This window comes from Petaurus breviceps, unplaced genomic scaffold, assembly GCF_028583685.1.
Source record: "Petaurus breviceps papuanus isolate PSGF00001 unplaced genomic scaffold, PetGlider_PUasm1.0 115, whole genome shotgun sequence".
In the NCBI taxonomy this organism is placed as follows: Eukaryota; Metazoa; Chordata; class Mammalia; order Diprotodontia; family Petauridae; genus Petaurus; species Petaurus breviceps.
Window position 1 is genome coordinate 2321489 of NW_027185612.1, and position 23791 is coordinate 2345279.

General features: G+C 51.4%; 2 protein-coding genes across 3 annotated transcripts in view; both read left to right on the plus strand.

Annotated features, from left to right (window-relative positions):
- Nucleotides 1-332, plus strand: part of LOC138157988 (arf-GAP with GTPase, ANK repeat and PH domain-containing protein 2-like) — a 4455-nt gene extending 4123 nt beyond the window's left edge. Inside the window, exon 3 of the mRNA XM_069083821.1 lies at nt 1-332. This exon is cut by the window's left edge and continues 65 nt beyond it. Within this exon, the coding sequence (XP_068939922.1) occupies nt 1-109 (109 nt within the window). The 3' untranslated portion in view covers nt 110-332.
- Nucleotides 333-1191: 859 nt separating this feature from the next.
- The window catches only part of LOC138157980 (arf-GAP with GTPase, ANK repeat and PH domain-containing protein 3), a 35084-nt gene continuing 12484 nt past the window's right edge, over nt 1192-23791 (plus strand). Inside the window, exons 1-6 of one of the 2 annotated variants that reach the window (XM_069083798.1) lie at nt 1192-1369; nt 2144-2278; nt 2460-2587; nt 6045-6203; nt 9965-10057; nt 18074-18178. In XM_069083798.1, the coding sequence (XP_068939899.1) occupies nt 1348-1369; nt 2144-2278; nt 2460-2587; nt 6045-6203; nt 9965-10057; nt 18074-18178 (642 nt within the window). In that variant the 5' untranslated portion in view covers nt 1192-1347. The remainder of the gene's footprint in view (nt 1370-2143; nt 2279-2459; nt 2588-6044; nt 6204-9964; nt 10058-18073; nt 18179-23791) is intronic. The other variant, XM_069083808.1, reaches the window with a different exon arrangement.

A 23791-nucleotide genomic window follows, 5' to 3' on the forward strand; every position in this document is an offset into this window, starting at 1 on the left:
CCCCCTCTTCTCCTCCTTTTCATCCCCTCTCCCCCTCCTCCTTTCCTTCTTTACCTCTCCAGGCTTCCAGCTAGAGATAGGGATTTTAGGGGGGGTGAGAGGATGGTGATGTTTGTTTACGTTGATGCTTTATGTTTTTCTACATCACAACCATTTCTGATTTCTCTCCCCCTCCCCTGACAACCCCTGCCAAGAGAACCAGTTGAGCAAAAAGAGCAGGTAGTGATAGACACAGAATTCTCTGTTTGCTCAAAGCCCTTCATGGCCCAGGCCCCTCCTACCTGTCCAGTCTTCTCACACCTTATGCCATGGACTCTGATTCATAACACTGATCTTCTGGCTGTTCCACAGAAAAGACACTCCATCTCTCGGCACTGAGTATTTTCTCTGACTGTCCCCCGTGCCTGAAACACTCTCCCTCCTCATATCTGCCTGCTACCTTCCCTGGCTTCCTTCAGGGCCCAACTAAAGTCCCACCTTCTATGGGAAGCCTTTCCCAACCAATCCCTCTCCATTCTAGTGATCTCCTCTTTTCCCTGCCTATAACTGGTTTGTTTTTTGCTTTTTTATTTTTTTTGGAGGGCAGTTGGGGTTAAGGGACTTGCCCAAGGACACACGGCTAGTTTTTGTGTTAAGTGTTCAAGGCTGGATTTGATCTTAGGTCCTCCTGACTCCAGGACCGGTGCTCTATTCACTGCACCACCTGGCCTCCCCATATAGCTTGTTTATACATTTTTGTTTGCTTGTTATTGATTATGAGCTCCTTGAGGATAGGGAATGTCTTTTGCCTTTTTTTTTCTTTTTGTATCTCCTGTGCTTAGCACGGTGCCTGGCACATGGGAAGCATTCAATAAATGTTTATTGATTGACCCTGCCCTATAATGCATGTAGTGTCCACCCACACCTGTTGTCCCTCACCTTCCTACCAAAGGGAGAGAAATACTTCCTTGTGTGGTATTTGTGCTTTCACATGTATCACCTTTCCCTTCTCAGGTTGGTAGGGCCCCTAATTGCCACATTGTACAGCTGAGGCTTAGAAGACACCTTGTGTCTTGTCCAAGGCTCGAGATGCAGGTCTCCTGACTTTTAGTTCCGTGATTCCATGACCCTTTCTCGGGAGGGTGAGCTCTAGAAAAGACAAGACTGAGGGACTCAAACAGGCCTGGCCTGGGCAACTTTTCAGCCTTCGGACATTGGGGTGACGTGCCTTGTTCTTCCCCACCACAGTTTGCTGCCTGGGTGGATGCCGTGGTGTTCGTGTTCAGCCTGGAGGATGAGATCAGCTTCCAGACAGTGTACAACTATTTCCTTCGGCTCTGCAGCTACCGTAGCGCCAGCGAGGTGCCCATGGTCCTGGTGGGCACTCAGGGTGAGGCTGGGGAGGCTGGGCTAGGGAAGAAAATCCAGAGGAGTCCCCTAGGGTTTGGCAGGATTTGACTGAGGCAGTGGGTCCATGGAAGGGAAGGGTGTATTTATCCCAGGGCAGGAATCATGGGAATGAGCCACAGTTAACTAATCTTCTGGACAGAACTTAAGTCAATGGACAGATGAACCTTGCCTTGGGCCCCATCACATCATCCTTCCTGAGCTGCCCACCCCATAGCTAAAACCTCTTTTTCCTCATTTCCTGTCCTCCCACCCTCACATGTCTCGTCTTCCGCAGTTGACACAGATTCAGAGGGTTATGCAGCTAGAAAAGATTTTGAAGCAGAGGAAACTGAGGTCCAGAGAAATAGTGATTTGCATAAGGTCACAGAAAATGGTGCATTTGGCAGAAGAGTCCAAATCGCCTGACTTCCATTTCCATGCCTTCCTTTTTTGAAGTATTTTATTGATGCCTTTCTGAAACATATCCATCATTTCCCAGTGACTCTTCTCATAGCCCACCCCACTCTTTAACACACTGACAGAATCCTCCCTTCTAACTGCAAAACAGACCAACGCTTTGGCCATAGCTGACAACATTTGTCTAGTTCCAATTTGTAATTCACCCTGTTGAGAAATGGGAGGTGTGTTCCACTAGTCCCCTAGAGATAGCTCTGTCTGTCCCTCCCACAACCAAATGCCCTTTCCTTCCTGTATGTATTTCAGCTTCTCACCAAGCTTGACTCTTTTTCTTCCTCTCCCCGACACTACCCATCAGACGCTATCAGTGCTGCTAACCCCCGGGTGATCGATGACAGCCGGGCCCGCAAACTTTCCACAGACCTGAAGCGCTGCACCTACTATGAGACGTGCGCGACCTACGGCCTCAATGTGGAGCGTGTCTTCCAGGATGGTAACATTGGGCATGGGGCTGGGCTTGAGAGCTAGAGAGAAGCATCCTCTCTTCCCTCCAATGAGGGGTGCAGGAAGGCTTGGCTGGTGGGTTGCTGTGGCCGGCTGTTCTAGGGGAGGTTTTAAGGTGGGCTTTCCCCTTTCTCCCAGAGGAGGTAACTTGACTATGCTGTCCCCTGCAGTGGCGCAGAAGGTGGTGGCCTTGCGGAAGAAGCAGCAGTTAGCCATTGGGCCCTGCAAGTCACTACCCAACTCACCCAGCCACTCGGCCGTGTCTGCCGCCTCCATCCCAGCTGTGCACATCAACCAGGTGTGGGCCCTTGACCTTCTGTCCACTTGTCCATCCCCATTCTGTACCCTGCTTTATCCCACTGATACACACCCGCCAGGCTTGCCTCTATGTCTGCTGCCCTATAAACATGTCCTCTGCTACAGCCTGCCCCCAAGCATGATTTTCGGAGAATCATTTGCAAGGCTAGAATTCCATTTGGCTTTTACCATTTACCATGCCCCCTCTTTGCAGTCTGTGCTATCACCCTTTCCCCCCAAAGTATCTCCAACTCCTTCCTTTCTCCAGCTTTTAATCCCAGATCACTATGCTATGAGAACACAGACATCTGGTGGAACCAGCACACTATGAAACTATTTCCCTAAGAACTATTTTTCCTATTAGGGAGAAAGCATCTGGTAACCTCACTCCACACAAAGCCTTTAGGGATTTAACTTCTAACTCTTCTCAGAAATCTTTGCATGTTAAAAGGAAAAAAAAGGGCAGTGCTTAACACAAAGGAATGAATGGTTAATGGTGGAATCAATGGGTGAGATACTTTTGAACCCCTCAAACCTTAAGTCACTCCATTTAAACTTTTTTCCTCTATTCTTTTTTTTTAAAATATTTTTTATTTATTTTGTTAAATATTTCCCAATCACATATGAAATTTTTTGAAGTATCATTGTTTTGTTTTGCTTTGCTTTACTTTTTGGAGGGCATTTGGGGTTAAGTGACTTGCCCAAGGTCACATGGCTAGTTTTTTGTGTTAAGTGTCTGAGATTGGATTTGAATTCAGGTCCTCCTGACTCCAGGGCCAGTGTTCTATTCACTGTGCCACCTAGCCGCCCAGTATCATTGTTTTGTTTGTTTTTTTATTGTTTTTGTTCCAAATTCTGTTTTCTTCTATTTTTGACTCAATTTTTTTTCTCCTTAGCCCATGGCACATGGACCAGTATGACTTGTCATGACTATATTTCCTCATCCCAAGCCTCTCCCAACCTCTGCCCCTCTTTCTGTCTCTTTCTGTACCAGTGAACAGAAGTGACTCAGGTGGGATTGGGTCGCAGAGCTAGCTCATTTAAATATTCCAGTGGACTAGCCACTTGTGGGCCCTCCCTGTTGGTGCCCTGAGTACTCTACCTAGCTTTCAAATGATAACTTAGTTGCTTGGAGGGGAGGCACCATTTTCTTGAAAAATGGGATGGGAGTAGCCCTGTGATTGTCCCTACATGGGTGAGAAGAAAAAGGGCAAGAGTTTCTCTTGCTAGATAATCTCTTCTCAATCTCAGGGTAGCTCCCAGCCAATGGGGAGAAAAAAAACTCAGAGAATACACAACCCAGTCTTTCAGTCATTTCTTTTGCCATGAGAGCTGGTAGTGAAGATGCTGGTTCAGCATACATTCAAGTCAAAGAATAGTCTGATCAACCCATGAGAACTTAATATGCAGCCTGTCCTCCTTCACTCCTGAATCAAGGCACTACCCTTAGATTAATACCTTATCACCTTTTCTATTTCTTTAAAAAAATTTTTTTTTTATACATTTCAATCATTTTCCAAGACAACCCCCACTAAAACCCTCCTGGTGTAACTAAGGCATAGAGTTAAGCAAAACATCCTGATAGATTGTTGGTATCTAATATACTCCTTTCTGAGTCTGTATTCCACCCCCTCTGCCGGGAAGAAAGAGGCATATAGCATTGTCATCATCAGTCTCCTGTTCTGGAACCAGAATTAGCCATTGCATTGAACTGAGTTTGAATGTCTTTTAGAGGGTTTTCTTCCATTACCTTATTGTGGTCATTCTTAGATTGTTCTCTTGGTTCTTATTTTTGCCTCCTGCAGGTCGATGTAGGTATCCCCAAGTTTCTGTCAATTCTCCCTTCATTTTTGTCATTTCTTATGGGATGGTAGTATTCCATCACTTTCATCTCCCCCAATTTGTTCAGATATTACCCAGTTAGCAGGCTCCCACTTTGTTTCCAGTTTCTGCTATGGCAAAAAAAACCAAATGCATCTGTAAATATTTTGGCATTTTCTTCTGTCTTTTCTCATTTACCTTGGGGCAAATGGCCAGTAATGGGATTGCTAGGTAAAAAAGAAATATGATTGGTGACTTTTCTCCAATGGTTTCAAGTTGTTTTCCAGAATAAGTGGATCCTTTTCCAGCTCCATCAACAGCATGTTCATATATTGGCCTTCATGGATTTATTTTCCTGGCTGGACCTGTGATTTCACCTGTGCAGATTTATAGGCAGAGAGAATTGTCTAGGATGCTGAGAAGCTAGATGATTTGTCTACTGTCACACAGCCAGTAAAAAGTGGGGGGGCAGAACTTGAATATGGGTCTTCTTGACTCTGATGCCAACTACCTGTCCATCATGCCTCGCTGCCTCGCCATTGATTTTTCTCACCTTTTGTCTTCTTGGGCAATAGGCCAGGTGGGAGGTGAAACCTCAGAGTTCTTTTAATGTGCTTTTTCTTCTTATTAGTGATTTAAAGCAGGGCTTCATAAACTTTTTCCACTCACAACCCTAGAGAATGTTTTAATATGGTTCTTAGAACCATAGAATCCTACAATGTAGGATCATCTCCTTTTCTTCTCTTGAAAACCATTCATCTCCTTTGACCTTTGGCATCTGTCTGGGGAAACCATTCTGTTTCTGTCCTGTATTCTTTTCTGCTTTTCCATCCATCCAGTCCCTGCCATGCATCTAGGACTCAGATCAGAAGCCTGACACTTCTCTGTTCCACTTCCCATCTGGTCCTTGGCTCTCCCCGGGCCACTTCTCTCTGGCTGTCCCCATATGATTTGGGAGGAGACATATTAAAGATCTCCAGGCGGTCCCAGTCCCATGCACACTTCCCCACCCATATACACACTCCCCAGTCGAGAGGGCAGAGACAACAGGATTGACCTTTTGAATTCTGCTTCTGTCCTATGATACTGACCAAGGCTCATTTTGCTCCAGCTAAACTCCCTTCTGGGGCCACTCCCTGAGTATTAGTGCAGATGACACTAGACGTCAGCTTTGGAAAAGCAATCCTGCTCTAATAGGAGAATTTGGGAGACAGAATGAGCCTTCTGGGGGCCTAGCCTTTGTTGAGGATAGGACTGAACTATCTGCCTTTTTGCTTCTCTCTCCCCCCGCCTTCCCCTTGATCACTCACTTTAGGAACTCTGTCCTCTCCACAGCCTAGTATGGTCATAGGAACACAGTCTTGGAGGCTCCTTTACAGATGAGGAGACTGAGTGCAGAGAGAGGTTTGCCCAGTGTCACATAAATAATGTCGGTCGAGTTTCAGACCTAGGTCATCTGATTCCCAATCTCCACACTCTGGGTGGGAAGCTAGTATTTAGGCCAGAGGAGTTCTGCCCATAGCTTCCAGGCTCCACAGTTTAAAGGTCAGCTTTCCTTCCCCACTGTCCCCCACTCCAACCACAGTACCCATCCTAGAGCTCCCTAAGTCCCCCTCACCAGCACTCTCTGTCCTCAGGCCACGAATGGCGGCAGCAGCGCCTTCAGCGACTACTCATCCTCCGTCCCCTCCACCCCCAGCATCAGCCAGCGGGAGCTGCGCATCGAGACCATCGCTGCTTCCTCCACCCCCACACCCATCCGCAAGCAGTCCAAGCGACGATCCAACATCTTCACGGTATGTGGCCCTGCCTCTCCCTTCCCCCACCCTCTCCCAGAGCCCCACTCTCTGAACAGGCCAGGCTGAGCCCAGGAGAAGGGAGATGGTCAGGGACCGCAAGAGGCTGGCCTTGTGAGGCAGGAGGCTGAGCTCCTCGCCTGAGGAGAGTCCCTTCCACCCACTTAGACACACACACTCTGCAGGGGCATTTTCCAGCTTCCTTGTAGACATCACTCACCTGCCTGGCTGGCCCTCATCCCAGACACACCAAAGATCCTCATCTCTTGCCCCTCCCCTCATCGACACACATGCAGCTCTCCTATCTTAATATGCCTAGAACCTCCCCTTTCCTCCCATAATAAAGACTTAGATGGAGCTGGAAGGGATGTTAGAGACTGAGGGTATTTGTTTTGCAGATGGAGAGACTGAGGCAGAAAGCAGTAAACTGGATGTGCTTAAGAGCCAGGACTTAGAACCCAGGTGTTCTCAGGGCTAACCCAGAGCTTTTTTGTTCTCCCAATCATACCATGCTACATCAGGTAGAATTAACATACACTTCCTTCCCCATGCTCTTGAAAATGATTTCTTAGTGCTTAGGCCTCCTGCCTCTCCTGCACCCACTCCCACATGGGCTCATTCCTCCTCTTACACTCGAAATACGCAGATGTACGTGGACACAGAGGTCCTGCTGCCATCTCCATTTACAGACACTGGCTCCCTGCAATCTTGTGCTGACCCTGTGGCTCTCCCCTCCATTCTGCCCCACCCCCATTGCCAGTTCCTGGCCCCCAAGGCCAAACCCTCTGGCTTGCACCCTGGACCATTGCTGGGGTCACAGCTCAAAGATACATGAGCTTGCCATATGGATTTGGGGAGGAGAGGGAAGGGAATATCACCGACCACCAGGCAATCTGTCCTTCCGCGTCACTCTGTGCGTCTCTTCCTGAATCCTAGAGTTTTGACTCCCAGCCTGGCCCTGTGTCCAGCCAGCCAGGCCCGGTTCCACCTGGGCTCTCAGGAACCTTGCCCAGGGCCAGGGTTTCCAAAGACCCAGTCCTTCATCTAGCCCCCCCCCCCACTCCCCTTATCCTCCAGATTTCCTGCTGCTCTCCAGCTTGTCTCTGCGGTGTGCCCCCGATTCCCATTCCCCTACCCCCCCGCCGCTTCCCCTCATGCTCTGCTAAGTGGTCTTCGTGCTGACAGCTCCCGCTTACTGCACTTCCCCTGTCCTTCACCCCCAGCTAAACTCTCTGCCTCCCCTTCCCCTTTTTTTTCCTGGTCCTTGTGAAATAAACAGCCCTGGTGGCTGCCTGCTCCTGTGCCCCCTTTCCCTGCTGCCGCTGCTGCTGCCGCTGCTGCCACCACCACCACCGCTGCCACCGTCACTGTTGCCGCCAGTGTTGTAAATACCGCTGTTTGCCTGTACTCACGCGCCTGACACCCTGTTCCTTGACATCCTCCATTGGGCCTTTGACACCATTCTTCTTCTCTCCCATCCTGTCCCACCATCATCCCCACCTCCCCTACCTCCCATGATCCAGCTCCATGACCCTCCTCAATGACCATGGCGTGCTCCTGCTCTCTCCTTCCCATCTCACAACTCTCTGCTGTCCTGGCCGTGGTGACCTCACACTTTGTCCTCTTGGCTGTCGGTGATAATGTCACACCCTGCCCTCGCCTCCTCTTCGAGACCGGGCGCTCCTCCCATTTTCTCCATCTCTGCAATGGCGACCTCGTTTCCTTTCCACCGTTTCCATGGCGACCTCAGTTTTTGCACCATTGTCTCCGGGTGACCTCGTGCTTGTCTGTCACGGTGGGTGCACCCTGTGGGACCTCACCCACACATCATCACTACTCAGGGTGATCGCCCCCTCCCCTACCATCATCATCCTTCCCTCGAGACCCCTGCTCGTGGAAAGACGTCCTCGCAATGTACCTTGCCATTGTTTCCATGATTCTGCCTGCTGTGCTGCCAGTGCCCTCGTGACCTTCCTGCTCGCCGTTGCCGTCGATCCTCTCTACCCACTCCCCTTCCCTGACCCCCTCTGCCCCCCATGACCTCACATGCTCATTTTGTTTTGGAATTCCTTTGCTCACCAATGGGGGCTGGGCCAGTCCCCGACCGCCCTAAGTGCCCCACCTGTCTGGGGAACCTGGTGGCAGCGGTCCCACCCACCCCTTCACTGGGATGAAGGGTTAGTGGGGTGAGGATGGGCCAGGGGCCGTGTAGCCCAGGGAGCACCCAAGCGGTGGTTGGCAAAGGGTTAGGCGGGCTGCCTGTGGCGACGATTTGCTCTTGGACTGTTTCGTTTTCCAATCTGTTCTTCCTGCTCCCTCTGGCTGGGCTTGTCTCGCTCAGCCCCTTGGCTCCCCCCCCTGCCCCCTTGGCTCTTGGTAACCCTGGGCAGGACAGAGCTGGAGGGATGGGAGCTCAGGCCACCAAGTGGCGAAAATTTCCTGTTGAGATGGACGCTTGGCCCCTGGTGCAGCTGCCCCAGGTCTTCCCAGCAGGGGTGCCTCCACCACCACCACTACCACCACCACCACCACCGCTACCACCGCCTCCTCCTCCTCTTTGCTCTCCGCTGCCTCCTTTTCCCGGCGCCTCGGTCTGCCCTCTCCAGGGCCGGCCAACTCCGTGCCGGGCTTGAGTATAACTTGCCAAAATCTTTATTCTTTCGATATTTGCAGATATGTGCCACTGTTTCCAACTTTTCATCAACAAAAAGGCCTTTCCAACTCCTTCCAAATTAGAAGACCAGGTGGTGACACAGCACCTCTGGACATTCTCCCCCCTGTACGGGGCCGGAGGCGGGCCGGGCCTTGGGACTGCTCTCAGATGAGAAGCGGCCGCCGTGCTCCCCACTCCAGAGACCCACAGGAACCTTTGTAACTAACCCCCACCCCCCAGGGAAGGCTAGGAACACTGGAGCCAGCAGCTGCGGGGCGCCTGGGGGGACCAGGGCCGGCTGGACACCGCAGCGCCAGGCTCACTGCATGGAGAAGAAGGGAGCTCAGCCCCACGCCCGTCGGCCAGGCCAGCGTGATGGCGGCCCCAGAGGGGATGGGGGAGTCCAAGCGCCTGCTTCAGCCCAGCTGCTCCTGGGGGGAGAAGCTTTCCTGCCCCTTCCTTCCTCCTGCTCCTTCCTGCATGGACTACTGCTGCTCCTGCTCCGGACGCCGCCGCTTGCCTTTTTTCCCCCTCTTTCTGGCCTCCCCCTATTTCCTAGGAGCCGAATTCGGGTGGACTGTGTCCTGGGAGCCCAGTGGGGGGCACCCAGCCCTCATCCTCGCCTCTCTCTCTCCTCTTTCTCCGTCCACCAAGCCCCTCCAGCCATGCTGGCGTGCCCGGTGCACCGTGCCCGGTGTCTGTTGTAGACGGGCCACCTGCCCGCTCTCTCCTGGACTCTACTCCCCCCGATGTTGTGCCCTGCGCTGCCAGCCACCACCCCCTTCCCGACCACCCTGACCCTAACCCCTCCCCGGGCTGTGCGCTCATTGTGCCCTCGGTATCTCGTGTCCTTGCTCTTTTGTAAGAGGCAGCCCTGGCCCAGTGACCTGTGCTGCTCTGTATGGTGCCGTGTGTAAGAATAAACCCGTTGGAATACTCGTGGTGTCATTTCCTTCCCTCTTCCCGCCGCCCCCTGCCCCCAACCCACGGCCAGACCCTGCCCAGGAAGAGGGAGGAAAAGAGGGAGGGAGCCAGGCATTTGAGTGGGCCGATCCTGTCTCATCCTCCCTGGGCTGCTGCTGATGCACCTGTGTCTCTTCTCTTCCAGTCTCGAAAGGGCGCCGATCTGGATCGGGACAAGAAAGCGCTGGAGTGCAAGGTGGACAGTATTGGCAGTGGGCGAGCCATCCCTATCAAACAGGTTTGCATTTCACTGTTCCATCCTTCGGAGAGGCCAGGGCTGGGAGGAGGGCTGGGAAGACAGTGGGCCTGGCCTTAGGGCCTCGGGGGTCAGGCTCTTTCCCTGAGCCTTCAAGCAGAGCACTGTGGGCTAATATAGGGGAGAAAGGGCTCCCCCTCCATTCATTCTTCCATTCAGTCAACGTTTATTAAGCACCTTCTGTGTTACTAGGCATTGTGCTGAGTGTAAGGAGGTGATGTCTGCACTCACTCTCTCCCATGCAAGTGCTGTCTGCCTCTTTGTCACTGCCTACTTAGAGCAAACGTGGCCTTGCTGAAACTTGGGGTCCTTAGAGGGATTTATGAAGTCATCTGTATGGGGATGCTCCTTCCACAAATCCAGACCCCTCTTTGCCCTTCTCCTACACTTTGTGACCAGAGGCCTTCCTCTGGTGGTTCTACCTGCTCAAGGGCACCAATGTAACATTGGCCTGTCCATTAGCTTCCTGTCCTTAGGATGCCATCAACCCAACACCTTTTCCAGAGAGCCAAGGGGAAAATGGGAGGCAGAGAGCAGGGAAAGGGCAGCCCTGGGCAGTGATTCCACTGCCCCATTGGCTGGAATTCCTGCCGGGTTCTTTGGCAACTTCCCACTGAGGCTTCTCCATGGACAAGTCTGCCTTGGGGGGGCAGTCTTTGGAATCCCCGATTGCTGTGCCTGCAGTAGCCACAGGGGGGCAGCAACAGGCTGTGCCTCTGCTGGGCTGTGGTCCCCTGTTCCTGGCAGTTAAGAGCTGGGTAGCTGAGATGGGTGGAGACATGATCCCTCCCTCCCTCCCAATTACCCTAGTGAAGTTATTATGTTTATTTATTTATATTATTATATTATGTTTATTTATGAAGTAAATATTAAGACTAGCCTTGCAGGGGAAAAGTCGCAGAAGAAATGCATGTCTTCTGAGAGATAGATTTCCATGGGGAGAGGAGGAGTTGACCCTTGGATTCAGAGTCAGGCCCATAGGCTGATTTCAACTATAGGAACCCTATGTTCAGCTGGGAGATCAGCCCTGTCTGCCTTCTCCCATTTCCACCAATCACCGTGTAGCAGTGCAGGCTACCCCTGCTGCTCAGCTCAGGACTCTCCCACCTCATACCCCTTTCCTTTGGGTGAAGCCCTTTGCTAAAGGTTACCTAGTAGCTGTATATGTGCAGGGGGCAGTATCCATAGGTTTGCAGGGACAAAACCTTCCAAGGGTCTGGTGGGTCCAGGGCATCATGAACTCTGTATCTAAGAATAGAAATTAGAAATTCCAGCAGGAGTCACCAATAGGAGACTAAAACAGGGATGGTTTCTATAAAGTGAATATGAGATCCAGGTGACGAGGTAGACTGCCTAAGACCTGAGCCCTTGGTGTGGCCAGGGTAGCCAAGCATCCCCAGGGCGAGAGCATCTGGGCCTTGTGAGTCAGAATGTTTGTGTCTAGTGGACTTGGCACCGCCAGTGTGTGGTTGGTTCGTCGAGTATCAAGACTTTGCAGGGCAGGTTTTTTGGGACCTCAGCTCACAGAGACACTAGGATTGTGTATGTGACCTTATAGGGCTGTATGGTCCAAGCCTTGAATTCTGGGGTTGTTCAAAAGTTCATTTGTGCTGATTGGTGTTTTGCTGCCAACCTCGAATTCATCACCTAAGCTGTTTATTATTGTCTTTCTGTCCAGCAGGTGACACTCGTGGGCTTCATTTGCTGGGAAGTTATAGAATTTTAGAGCTTAGATGGATTAGGTTTGTCTGGGCAGGTCTAGGCTGGGATGGTTCAGATACTCAGTCAGTACTTGCTGAATGGTTGGGTACTTACTTATACCCTGGTGTATCAGCCACAAATAATGAGTGCCTCCTATGTGCTGTTTGTGGCATTATACTTTGGGATATATGTATATAGCGTTTGCTTTTTGTGTCTGTATGGGGGGTGGGGGAATCAGCCCCTTGGCACTCCTTGTGGTGTAGGGAGGGTGGCACATGCACTCGGGTGCCAGGGCATCACAGTTTCCCCTCTTCCACATTATATATGCGTAGAGACATTACACCTCTTATGGTGTGTCTATGGGGAACAAGTTCTACCCCTGTTGTTGTTTGTATGGGGGGGGGGGGAAGGGAGTGCTAATTCTGCTCCCCTACACAAACCCAACACAGGACTCTGATCCTACCTCCATCACTGCCCCCCCCCCCCACGTCGTGTCTGTAGGGGAGGATAAGATATCACACCTGCACGTGTCGTGTCTGGGGGGGAGGGCCGGATTAGGCCTGTGATGTATCTCTATGGAAGGGTAAGATCACATACACATGTGTCATGTGGGGGGGGGGGAAGGCAGGATTAGGCCCTGTGTCATGTCTGTGTGGGAGGGTAAGATCAACACTCCCCACCCCAGTGTTGTGTCTATGAAGGGAAGGGTGGGGGAATGTGTGCGTTTGCCTGTGTCAGGGGAGGGCCCCAGAAGGGTGAGCCCAGCCCGTGGGTGTTGGGGCAAGGTGGGAATGATTTGGGAGTGCCATAGATCTGGTGCTCTGGGATAGCAGCCAGTGCTCATGTATGGCTCTCAGGTTTACAAATCCCCTCACAGTCATAGCTGAGACCATATATCAGCCCTCTAAAATGGTCCTCCTCACCCCCAGCAGCCCTGGAAGGGGGCAAGGCTTGGGTCCTGGAGTCCCCCTTACATATTTGCTCCATGCCTCCCCCAGGTGGAAATGAAGGCACCTGCAGTCATTACCTCTGTTGTGGCTTTTCAGAAATCTGCCTGGAGAGGGAGGGGAGCGGGCGGGTGAGGAATGTGTGTGGAGAGAGAGAGAATAGCAGAATTGTAGAATGGGAAAGGTCCTTCTTAGAGGTCAGCTAGTCCACCCCTTCATTTTACAGATCTCTTTTAGAGAGGTAAGTGTGCCTCCCAAGGCCTCCTGGGTCCTAACTGGCAGGGCTAGGACCCAAACCCAGCCCCCCAAGTCTCTGGATTTGAGAAGGGAATAGCGTTAGCCTGCACCTTCCCCTAGGCCCTGCTCGTGATTCAGACATAGAGTCAGTGAGCATTTGCTGCACCTGCCTCGGCCTGGGGTATCTTCAGGAAGGGTCCTGGCTCACAGGGCCCACCCCCACCCCTCCTGGCAGGACCTTCTGGTGCTGTGCTAGTGACAGTGGCAGTGATTGAGGGGGGGAGAAGGAGGAGGTTGCTGGTGTACTACGTATTTACTGCTCTGGGGATTTCCCAGCCAGTCATCATAATGCTAGCCTTGCTGGGACAGAGGGGGGTGGCAGGACCACCAAACAGCCCAGCCTTGCCCTCCTCAGATGCGATGCTGATCCCTCCCCTTCACTTCCCTCTAATCCTATCCTTCCCTTTCCTTTTCTTCCCCTTCCCAACCCCTGCCCTTGTCCTCCCTGGGCTCAGCTCTGGCACCTCCCCTTTGCCCCCCCTCCTGTCCTATCTCCCCATTTCCTTTTCTTCCCCTTTCCCCCCCTCCCCAGCCCCCCGGCTCCTGCTGGGAGTAGAGATTGCATTTCATTTACCATTTGCATTCCCAATCAATCCGGACTCCGCAATTAAGTCGGCTGGCGGAGCTGGGAGGGAGGCGGGTGGTGGGAACAGGTCCTCTGGGGGCCGTCGCCTCCGCACCGCTTCCATTCCGCCCCAGATTGCTTCCTGCTTCACCGTGCACAGCCCCAGCCCAGCCTGGGGAGGGGAACAGGGACCCCCATAGCTCTTCCTTCTTCTGAGCTGCAGGAGCTGGGGGGGGGGCAGCAGGCAGAGTGGGAAAGAGATGAGGGGTAAGCAGGTCCTTCCCCTAGCTCAGCCTCCTCCCTTCTCCCTCCAGGGCTGTCAGGATAGAGTAGAAAGCCAGGCTGAAGCAGGTGAGAGGTGGAGAAGGGAGTACTGTTGGGCCAATGCCTGGGAGTGGGAGGGAGGTTGAGTCCCCAGACCCCATCTTGCAGTTGCCTCCTACGCGGCAGCCTGAGGCGGGCTCATCCCACGCCCTCTCAGCTAACGAGCATCATTACCGCCTGACTGCTGGCTCATCTACTCCCCTGCCTAAGAAGGCGGCCCAGGATGAGGAAGGAATTCTGCCAGGAGAAGGGGCTTCCCACTCCAAATATTGACCTGGCATCCCAGCCAGGAATACCTTATGTCCCTTAATCTGGGTTCCCTGGTTGATTAAAGATGAAGGAGGCCTGGGTTCCTTCCAACTCTGAGAGTCTGTGATCTGTGACCTAATGAGACTCTGAGGAGCTTAGATGTGGCAGAGAGGGACAGTGGTGAGTCTGTGGAAGAGAGACTTGGGCAGTGAGTGATTATGACCAAGAGGACAAAGTTAGTTTGAAATGGGGCAAAACAGAGGCTTGAGTAAGAGGAGAGAGTGCAGAGGGTGCATGAGAGACAGTCCATCCAGATGTAGGACAAAGAGGGGATGCAGCAAGGAACCTGTTTGGTTTGAGAGCATAGGCCTGTGAAGAAGCCAGAGAAGTGGAGGTTCTCGGGAAGATCCGTGTTTGTCTTTTACTGAGTATTTAGATCCCATTTAGAACATTCAAGCTAGAATGGACCCTATATATGATCTGGTCCAAAATCTGCCCCCTCCTGGCCACTGTCATTTTACAGATAGATAAGGAAACTTAGGGCCCCATGGGTTTAAGTAGAGATAGATCTCCCTATTCCAACTTTCTTCCTACTAGAAAAGGGGTCAGCAGGCTACAGCCCCAAAGTCCAATCCAGGCTAAGAATGACTTAGATATATACAGTAAAACTTTACTTAAGAATCATAAAAACAGTGCTTAGCTTGCAGGCTGGCTGGATTTGGACCCCCTGTGCGTGAGGAGGTCAGATGGGTCAGCCTGAGATGAGACCACCAGGTTGACTTTCCCATTCAGCATACAGATGTTCACTCAGAGAATGGAATGCCTGTTATTTTGGCACTTTGCCTGAGCTGATTGTTGAATCCCCTGTCTGCTGTCATCTTCAACATACACTTCACATGGCAGGCCAGGCCTTTATTTAGTCAGTTAATCAACAAGCATTTATTAAGTGCCTGCTTTGTGTCAGGCCCTGAAGATACAAAGACAAAACTGACCCAGTTCCTATTCTTAAGAAATTTGAGTTTTATCAGAGGAGACAACATTTATACATACAAAAATATGCAAAGTTCTCATGCAAATAATATAAGGTAATTTTGGAGTAGAGGCACTAACACCTGCTGTGGGGGCAGGGAGAATCAGGAATGACCTCATGTAAGGAGTGTTGCTTGAGCAGAGTTTTTAAGGAAAGTAGGGAGTCTGAGAAGAGTGAGTGCATTCCAGGCCTGTGCAAAGGCATGGAGATGGGAGATAGAGAGTCATGTGCAAAGAATCGTAAAAGGGCCAGCCAAACTGGCCTGTACAGCGCATGAATTACACGCTGTAAGTGTGTAATAAGGCTGGGAAGATAGGATGGAGCCAGGTTGGGAATGGCTTTTAATATCAAACAGAAGAATTTGTATTTGATTCTAGAGTAGTGATTCTTAACCTGAGGTCTATGAACTTTTTCTTTTAGATGTATTTAGATAACTATATTTTAATATAATTGTTTTTCCTTGTGATTCTGTATATTTTGTTTTATGTAATTAAAAGCATTCCGAAATGGGGTCCATAGACTTTACGAGATTACCAAAAGGGTCAGTGGAACCAAAAAAAAGTGAAGAGCATCCGCTCTCAGGTAAACCTTTGGAGTTTGCTAATTAGGCAGGGGATTGGCAGTCAAGACTGTTTGGAGGCTGGACATTGGAGAGGGGAGGCAAGAAGAAACAAACTGGAGTCTGCTGCATTAGTCCAGGTATGCTGGCTCCAAGTAGGGCAGTGGCTATGTGCATGGAGAGATGGGGCCAGATGTTGTGCAGGTAGGAAAGGACCAACAAGGTTGGATAATGGAATGGATATGTCGGGAGAGGAACAGGAGTGGAGGGTGACTTCCAGGTTGCAAACCTGGATGACTGGAAAGATGGTGGTATCTTGAGAAAGCAGGAAGGAAGGAAAGGAGAGGATGGAGTGCATTTGGGGATGGGAAGGGAAGAAAAGGAATTCTGTTGGGGACATATTGAGTTGAGATGTCTCTGATGCCTTCAGTTTGAAATGTCCCGCCTTCAGTTGGTGATACGATATTGGCTCCCAGAGCAAGGCTAGGGGCTGGATAGAGAGCTCTAAGAATTGTCTTGATAGAAGTGATAGCTGAACCCATGAGCTGAGCAAGTGTAGGGAGAGAAGGGGCTAGACCGCAGGACACAGAGGCTTGGGGAACACCGTAGGTCACCGACCGAGAGGAAGAATCAGGATGCCAAAAGGCAACTAGGCAGTTCTCCCAGAGGCACGCTGCTGCTCCTTTCCTCTGTCCCCAAACCCCAATCATTGAATGAAGTCAGCAGGCAGCTGCCCAGTGGCGTCCATTCCTTCTGACTAGTGAGGTCACCTGTGACAAGGCCAGTCCTTGATATTCTACCTAATGGCTGAGGAGCCCATCTCACCTTTGACTGTATCCTTTTGGGAGTTAAGAAGAAGAGGGTGGGAAACAACTCAAAAATGAAAGAGTGATGTTGAAGTCATGATTGGAGCTTGGCTGTACACTGTAAACCATCCCCTTCCCACTGCCACCCCCACACACATATCCCTCCAAGAATGCTCACAGAGGTCCAGCCAGGAATTCTTTTGTCCTACTACCACTGTTCAAATAATTTCAGCTCTTAGAGCTCAGCTTTCTTACCAGAAGAGCCTAAAGAGAAGAAAAGTGCTGAATCCACTCTGTTTTTTGTCCTTTGAATCCAAGATATGCCAAAGACAGAAAGAATTGTCCAGTTTCTGTCCACAGTAGACTTCTTCCCTAACCTTCATCTCCATGACAGTTTCCATCCCTCCTGGTCCACCTCCCCACATAGAGGGAGGCCTGGGGTTGGTCTCTCCCTTGCTGTTTTCACAGTTCTGGGACTATGTGGCCCTTTCCCTTCCCCTCCTCCATAGATCTATCTGCCTTCTCCCCCTAAATCTGTTCCAAGGAGGTACCCTGCTCTTTTTCCTCCTAGCTTTTGGAGGCCTAACATGCCAGTGGGTTGGGGTGCTGGGCACACTCAGGCCCCTGCCATTCTATCCCATTCCTGGTTCCATCTGTTCTTTCTCTGTAGTGCCCAGCTCTCATACTTCAACATGACTTTGTGTCTTCATCTACTGTTTTAGGGCGAGGGAACAGAGATAAGTGAAAGGCTCACGGGGGAGCAAGGGACTTTTGAGGAGGCCTCGGGGCCATTGCTGTGCTATGGCAACCCAACCTGAGATTTGGGCAAAGAGCTGGGGGAGTCTTTGTGAGGATCCTCTGCTTGCCCTCCTGTGTCTGCTTTTAGATATCACTGTGACATCTTTAAAAAGTTGGGCTCTTTCCCACAATTCTTTGCAGCCAGTCACCATGCTGCCCTCATGCCTACCCATTTGAAAGGTGACTTCTCTGCTCAGGGTGATGTCAGAAACATTGATTGTATGAACAGCCTAGATTTAAGCAGGGAAAGGAGAGAGGGAGGTGAGGTAATGAGTGAGTTTGCGGAGTTCATGGTCCCTCACAGAACTATGTATGGGTTCTATCCTTAGGGAGTAATTGACCAGGGGTCTTAGCCATGCCTACATGTTTCTTCATCTTGCTCACTCTTTCCCCAAAGATGCTTTTCAAAACCCACACCACAAGTTTCTCTGCTAGGCTAATTCCTTCCTTGCCCATGGGTGTGGGGGAGGTAGAGAAGAGAGCCCCAGCTGCTTCCTGGCCCATGGTCCAGGGAGTGCCATGTTTTCCCATAAACATGCCTCTTCCCTGAGGATGAGTCTGTCCAAATGTGAGTTCAGAGAGATCACCCTCTGCTTGGTCTGAGTGAAAGATCACCTTGCCCAGAGGGAGTTCAACAGCCCTCAGTCCCTTCTCCTTCTCTCTACACCATGTGGGACATTGGTTGCCATTTCCTTGTTTTTTAATTTTGCCTTTACTCTCAGGGCATCCTGCTGAAGCGAAGTGGCAAGTCCCTAAACAAGGAGTGGAAGAAGAAGTACGTGACTCTGTGTGACAATGGACTGCTCACCTATCACCCCAGCTTGCACGTGAGTCTGGAAGAGGAGGCAGCCCGAGCCCAGGGGGATTGGGGAAAGAGAAGGGTGGCTGAGGGGAAGGGTAGGAGCAGAGTATGGGAGAGGCGGCTTCCTTGCCAGCTTGGCTATGCTAGGGCTAGAAGGTAGGTCCTGGTCACTCCCATGAAGCTTCTACTTAAGATAAGGCAGAATCTGGTCTGTGATGACTAGATTTTAATCCCATTAACTTGCTGTGTGACCCTGGTCAAGTCACTCTCCTTTTGGATGTGACAATACTTGCAATATGGACCACGACAGGGTTGTTGTAAAGAAAAACACTTTGTAAACTTGAACGTGCCATATAGACATGAGCTGTAGTTATGATGTCCCAGTGAACGTTGAATCTAGCCAATGCATACAAGTATCTCAAAGACAAATGTACAGATGTCATGGAGTAATTAACTTTTAATCCCCCAGAGGTACTGGGGGGTCACCAGGCCTCCTGGGCCTGCAATGACCCTGAGCATGAGACATGGTCAAGCTGGCCACTTTTGGTGGAGTGGGGCCGCCGTGGGTGGGCTTAGGACTCCAGTGAGGCTTGGAGAGGAGGGAGGGGCAGAGTGGAGCAGAGTTTGTGGGGGAGGCGTGGCACTGCATTCACAGTGGCCCCCGTGGCATCAGTTCCCCCGCCCTCCCCTCCTCACCACATGGCTCCAGCACACAGCTGTCTCTGGAATCCATCTCTGTCACCGCCCCACTGTGGGGCTAATGAGTTCTCCTGAGCAGCCCCTCGAGCACAGCACGTGGGCTGGCCCCGCCCCCGGCCCATAGGGCCCTTGGCCTCTTCCGAGGGTCCCTAGCCCTTCCTTGACATCTGCCTGAGTTCTCAGGCAAGCAGGGCCCAAAGTTTTCTGGATCCTGATCCTCCAGCCATCACCTAGCCCAGAAGAACCCCCTGTCTGCAACACCTCCAAAGGAAATTTTCCCAGAAGGTCCCCAGCCAGTACCATACAATACATTTCTAACCATGGTCTTCTGGTCTTGGACTCAACTTACCCTTCCTCTGACACTTGGCTCCAGGGAAGGCTTTTTCTCAGGCTGACTTCAAAATTTCCTTCTCAGTACCCTGGATGCTAATTCTGGACTTACTCTTAAGAAGGGATATCTCAGCTGGTACTTCTAGGAGAAGAGGTCAGGGAGGGCTACTTGTCACTTGGTATCTGGGGCAGAATCAAAGAGCCAAAGCTAGGGGGTAACTTAGCTCCCATCACCCCCTGTACTTACATGGAGAGAGCCATTCCCTCTGCCTTAAAAGAATGATTGAATCTGAATGATGTAGAGGAAGAAAGGGTTGGGGGGCTAAGCCTTGGACACCTGGCTTCTGCCACTGACTTTTGCATCTCACTTTTCTTCTTGGTATAATGGGCACACAGAATACCACCTGTCATATGTACTTTCCAGGGTTATTTTGAGCATCAAGTGAGCTGATAGAGGGGAAAACACTTTGGAAAGTTTCCAAACATTCTACAGGTGCTATGGAGGCTGGCCCTCACTAGCTCCAAGGAGTGACAAGAGATTTTTACTTAGGAATATATTGTGAGTGTCAGTTGGATCTGAAAGAGGATTTCTGAACCCAAAGGGGCTTGGAAACTATGTAGTTCAAGCTCTTAGTTTTTGACAGTCGAGGAAAGATGAAGTGACCTGTCTGATGTCTCACGTTGTTCTCCTCAACCAAAATATCCACTGGTTTAATATCATCATAGAACTTTAAGTAATTTATTTCCCCCCCTGCTAAGTAGTCTACCGGTGCTTCTCACCCATTCCCAAGCCTGTTCAGTGACCACACTTCTTCCCGCTTTGCAAGGTACACCAACACCCACAGACTTGCCCCTTGTTTTCACCTGTTGATTTCCACTGTGTACTGCCCCAGATGGACCTGGACCCCTGCACGCCTTGTCCCTCTCCTCTTCTCCAGTCCTTCCAAAAGAGAGCCCAGGGCAGAAAGGACAGCTGGTGGAAGGTCCCTGGTGGGGCATATTTAGAAGTTTAGGAGTGTCCTTCATCCTCTCTCTGCCCCATACCTGCACCGTACCCCTTCCTGCTGTATGCCTCTGACCTCTCTGGTGTCAGAATCAGCCTTTGAGGCATGGGGGACCCACCGTGGTCTCAGAGCCCCCTGGGTGAGGCAGTAACAGTGGCTTTTCTCCCCTTTAAATACTACCTCAGTTGTTGAATTCCTGGATCATGACTTAAAGATTTGCTAAAGTCGTCTTTCTGCAAACCTCAGTAAGGGATCTCTGCCTGAGCTGCCTAAGGGGCTCCCCAGTAAATGATGAGCACTTCAGCCCTCAGCGATGAGGGCCTCTTGAGGTCTAGCTCCAAGCCAGGCAATGTGTGGTCTAGACACTGAACCTTCTAGTGGAAGAAGATTCAAAGATAGGAAGCCATCAGAGGGAGCATGGTGTGAGAGGCCACCAGAGCAGGGAGTCGGAAGACTTTGGGCAAGCCACTTAGCCTCACTCTCTGGGCCTGTAAAAGAAGCGGATCTAGTTAATCTCCAGTGGCCCTATTAGCCATTAGAATTTGAATTGAGCATAAAATTATGTATAGATATGGTACAGTGCTGAATTGGAGTGATTGGAGCAGGTTCCTCTTACCAAGACCATGTGCTTAGCACCCAACAGTTCACAGCTCCTGGGGCATCCTAACTTTCTTCCCTCCTTTCACATGCCCTTGAGCCCTCCAGGGACCCCCATACCCAGGTCTCCCTTTGCCAGTCTTGCCCTCACCTTTCTCCCTTTATGTCTACCTAAGCTGGTAGCCTTTTGGGGTGCTGGGGCAAAGAGGCAACCAGACCCCATCGTGAGGAACATGACCAGCTTAGCTTCCTTCCTTCCTTCCACTTCCCCCGACTGCTAATGAATGAGGAGCTTCCAAGTCAGTGGGTCCCCAGTAAGTAACTCCAGGGACTCTGCAGTAAGTTTTTGGCCTGGTCAAGACCTTTTTGCCCTCTTTGAGAGAGGCACCGTGGGGGCCCTGAGAGAAAGGTAACCCCGGTGAGTCATTCCTGGGAGGGGGAGGGCCCTGCTGGACCTGGCAGGGGAAGGGAGGTGGGCAGGCCTCAGGCTTCAAGCCCAGCTCCTGCCCAGCCCCAGAGAGCCAGCCAGAGCCTCCCCCATTTTGCAGCCAGTGGAGCCATTCACACAATCACCTTCTGTTAATTCTATCTGCAACATCAATTAAATTGTTTGTAGAAACTAATTGAATGTGGCTTAATCACACATCTTAATAGCTTTCCACGCTCTGAACTCGTTGTTAATTCCAGTAATAAAACGAGATGAGAACGCTGGCTGGGTAATTAGCGAGGAGGCTGGGGAAGAAATTGCTGTTTGATGGTGGGTAATAAAGGCAGCCGTGGTGACCGCTCTCCGGAGCTGCTGCTGCCGTCGCCACCGCTGCCATGCTCCCCCGTTCTGCTGACGGAGGAAAACTCAGCGGCTGCTGCTGCTCTGCCCCTGAGCCGCCCGGCCCCACCACGCCAGCTCCCAGCTCCTCGCCTCTGTCCTCGGTGCCAGGGCGTGGGACCTGGTGCCAGGATCTGGGGGCACACAAGGAGACCCTCACCAGACTCGGCTGTGGGTCCACCCAACTCGGGATGGCCTCTTTCCCTGAGAGTCTGCTTCTGACTTCTGGGCCTCACCCAGTCCCCTCAGATTAAAGATCACTCCTTGATTTGTGAGTAGGAGGAAGGTAAGAAGGGCTTGTCAGCAGGTTGCTTCACATGCCCGGCTTCAGCCAGCTCTGGGCTAGGATGGGGCCTGGCAGGCTCGTGCAGCTGCTGTGACCTCCTTGTGAACTAGAGCAGACCCAAGCCCCCACCCCAGAGAAGGAGCTGCAGCTGTGACTTCGGCCCAGCCAGCTGCTGCCAGTTGTCAGGAGGCAGCCACTGTAAGAGGTGGTTGTGTGGGGGATGGGGACAGGCTGAAGCCCAGATGTGGGGTTCAGCCAAGGGCTGGAGGGATGAACTGTACCACTGGAGAGAGGTCATGATAAGTCTGGGCCAGAGAGACAATGCAGACAGGTGCTGAGGGAGGAATTTAGAATCCCAGCACAGCTGATGAAGCCAAAGGATCTGGGCCTTGGAGGAGCCCCCTCTTTTACTGTGGAGTCCCCAAGGCAAGTCATTTCACTGGGGTATGAGTTTGGGATCCATCTCTAGCCAGGATTTGAGACCAGTGACTTTGGGTCCCCAACTGAGGAAATCGTGTCAGAGAACAAGGTTGGGAGGGAGGTGTTTTAGGAGGCTGTTTGTATTGAGAGGTATCAGCCTTGACTTCTGATCTGGGGGGGGGGGGAATATTGCCATTCAGAGATGCAGGGGCCACTTGGAGTCGGTTTGGTTTGGGTTACCAGGTTGCCATCTTGCACTGGGTGCCTTGTCTCCATTGACACCTGTTGATTCCTGTTCACCTGTTCTGGCCACCCCCTCTTCCTCTTCTGTGAACCTTAGGGCCAGGGAAGGCCCCACTCCAGATCTCACCCTTCAGGATGCCACTCAGCTTCCTCTCATCCCCCAAAAGATCTTGCTTTCTGTTGCCGCTGCTGCTTTTCTCATGTTATGTGCACACATCTTGAATTTCCTGCCCCCCACCCAAAGTTCATTTCCCAGGTCCTGCCCATCCTCCAAGGCTAAGCTCAAAGCCCAATTGTTCCATGAAGTCCTACCAGCCCACAATGGTTTCCTTCTCCCTGAAGTTCAGTGCTTTACTTATTTGGGCTAGGTGGCCTCTTTGCCACCCAGAGCAGCAGTCAGTCCCTTACCGCGGGATGTGTCTATACCCCATTGCATAAACTGTGTATAAAAGGGTCTGGAAAAACCCTCCCTGGTCAGAGTGGCCATCTTGTCCCTTCACCCTCCGAGGGCAGCCATTCCTGCTGTTCCCCCAAGGAACCAGGACCACTGATATCGCTGTCAAAAGCAAAGGATGGGGGGTGGGGGTTCAGGAGGAGAGGTGAGAGAACTCACCATTGCCAGGAAAGCCACTCACCTCCAGAGCTCACCCCCAGAGCCACCTATGCAGAAGGGAATGGAGAATCTGTTGTATGCATTGTCAGTGCCAACCAGGCAGGGGTCTCTGCCACAGCTAACCTGGATCACACAAGCGAAGGGTTTTAGCCACATGAAGAAATGATGCCCATTTTCCTTTAAGAAAAGCCAGTGTTGACTTAGGCATAAGGAGAAAATCGAGAGTAGGATAGACTGTAGGATACAGGTAAGTGGATAAAGGAGAGGGGGACACAGAGAGCGAAACTTGTGCCTGTCTTCTGTGCCCTCTGCGGTCTTTTCCCCTTCGCCAGCCAAGGTCCAGGTGTTGAGGTGGAGTACAGGGTGACAGTGGAGGCTCAAAGTGACCTGGACCACTTAGCCTTGGCACACATGTGCCTCATTTCTGGGCAGCTTCCTCAGAAACATAAGACTGAGGGCTCTCTCTTTGGTTCTCGGACAAGCTGGGCATTGTAGGCATAATCACCTCTGCCTCTTGGAATCCCTAACTCTCTTCAGGAGTTAGCTCAAGGATCACCTACATGGGGCTGTTACTGATCACTCCTGACCCCCAACACTACTTAATTTTGTTTATATTTAAC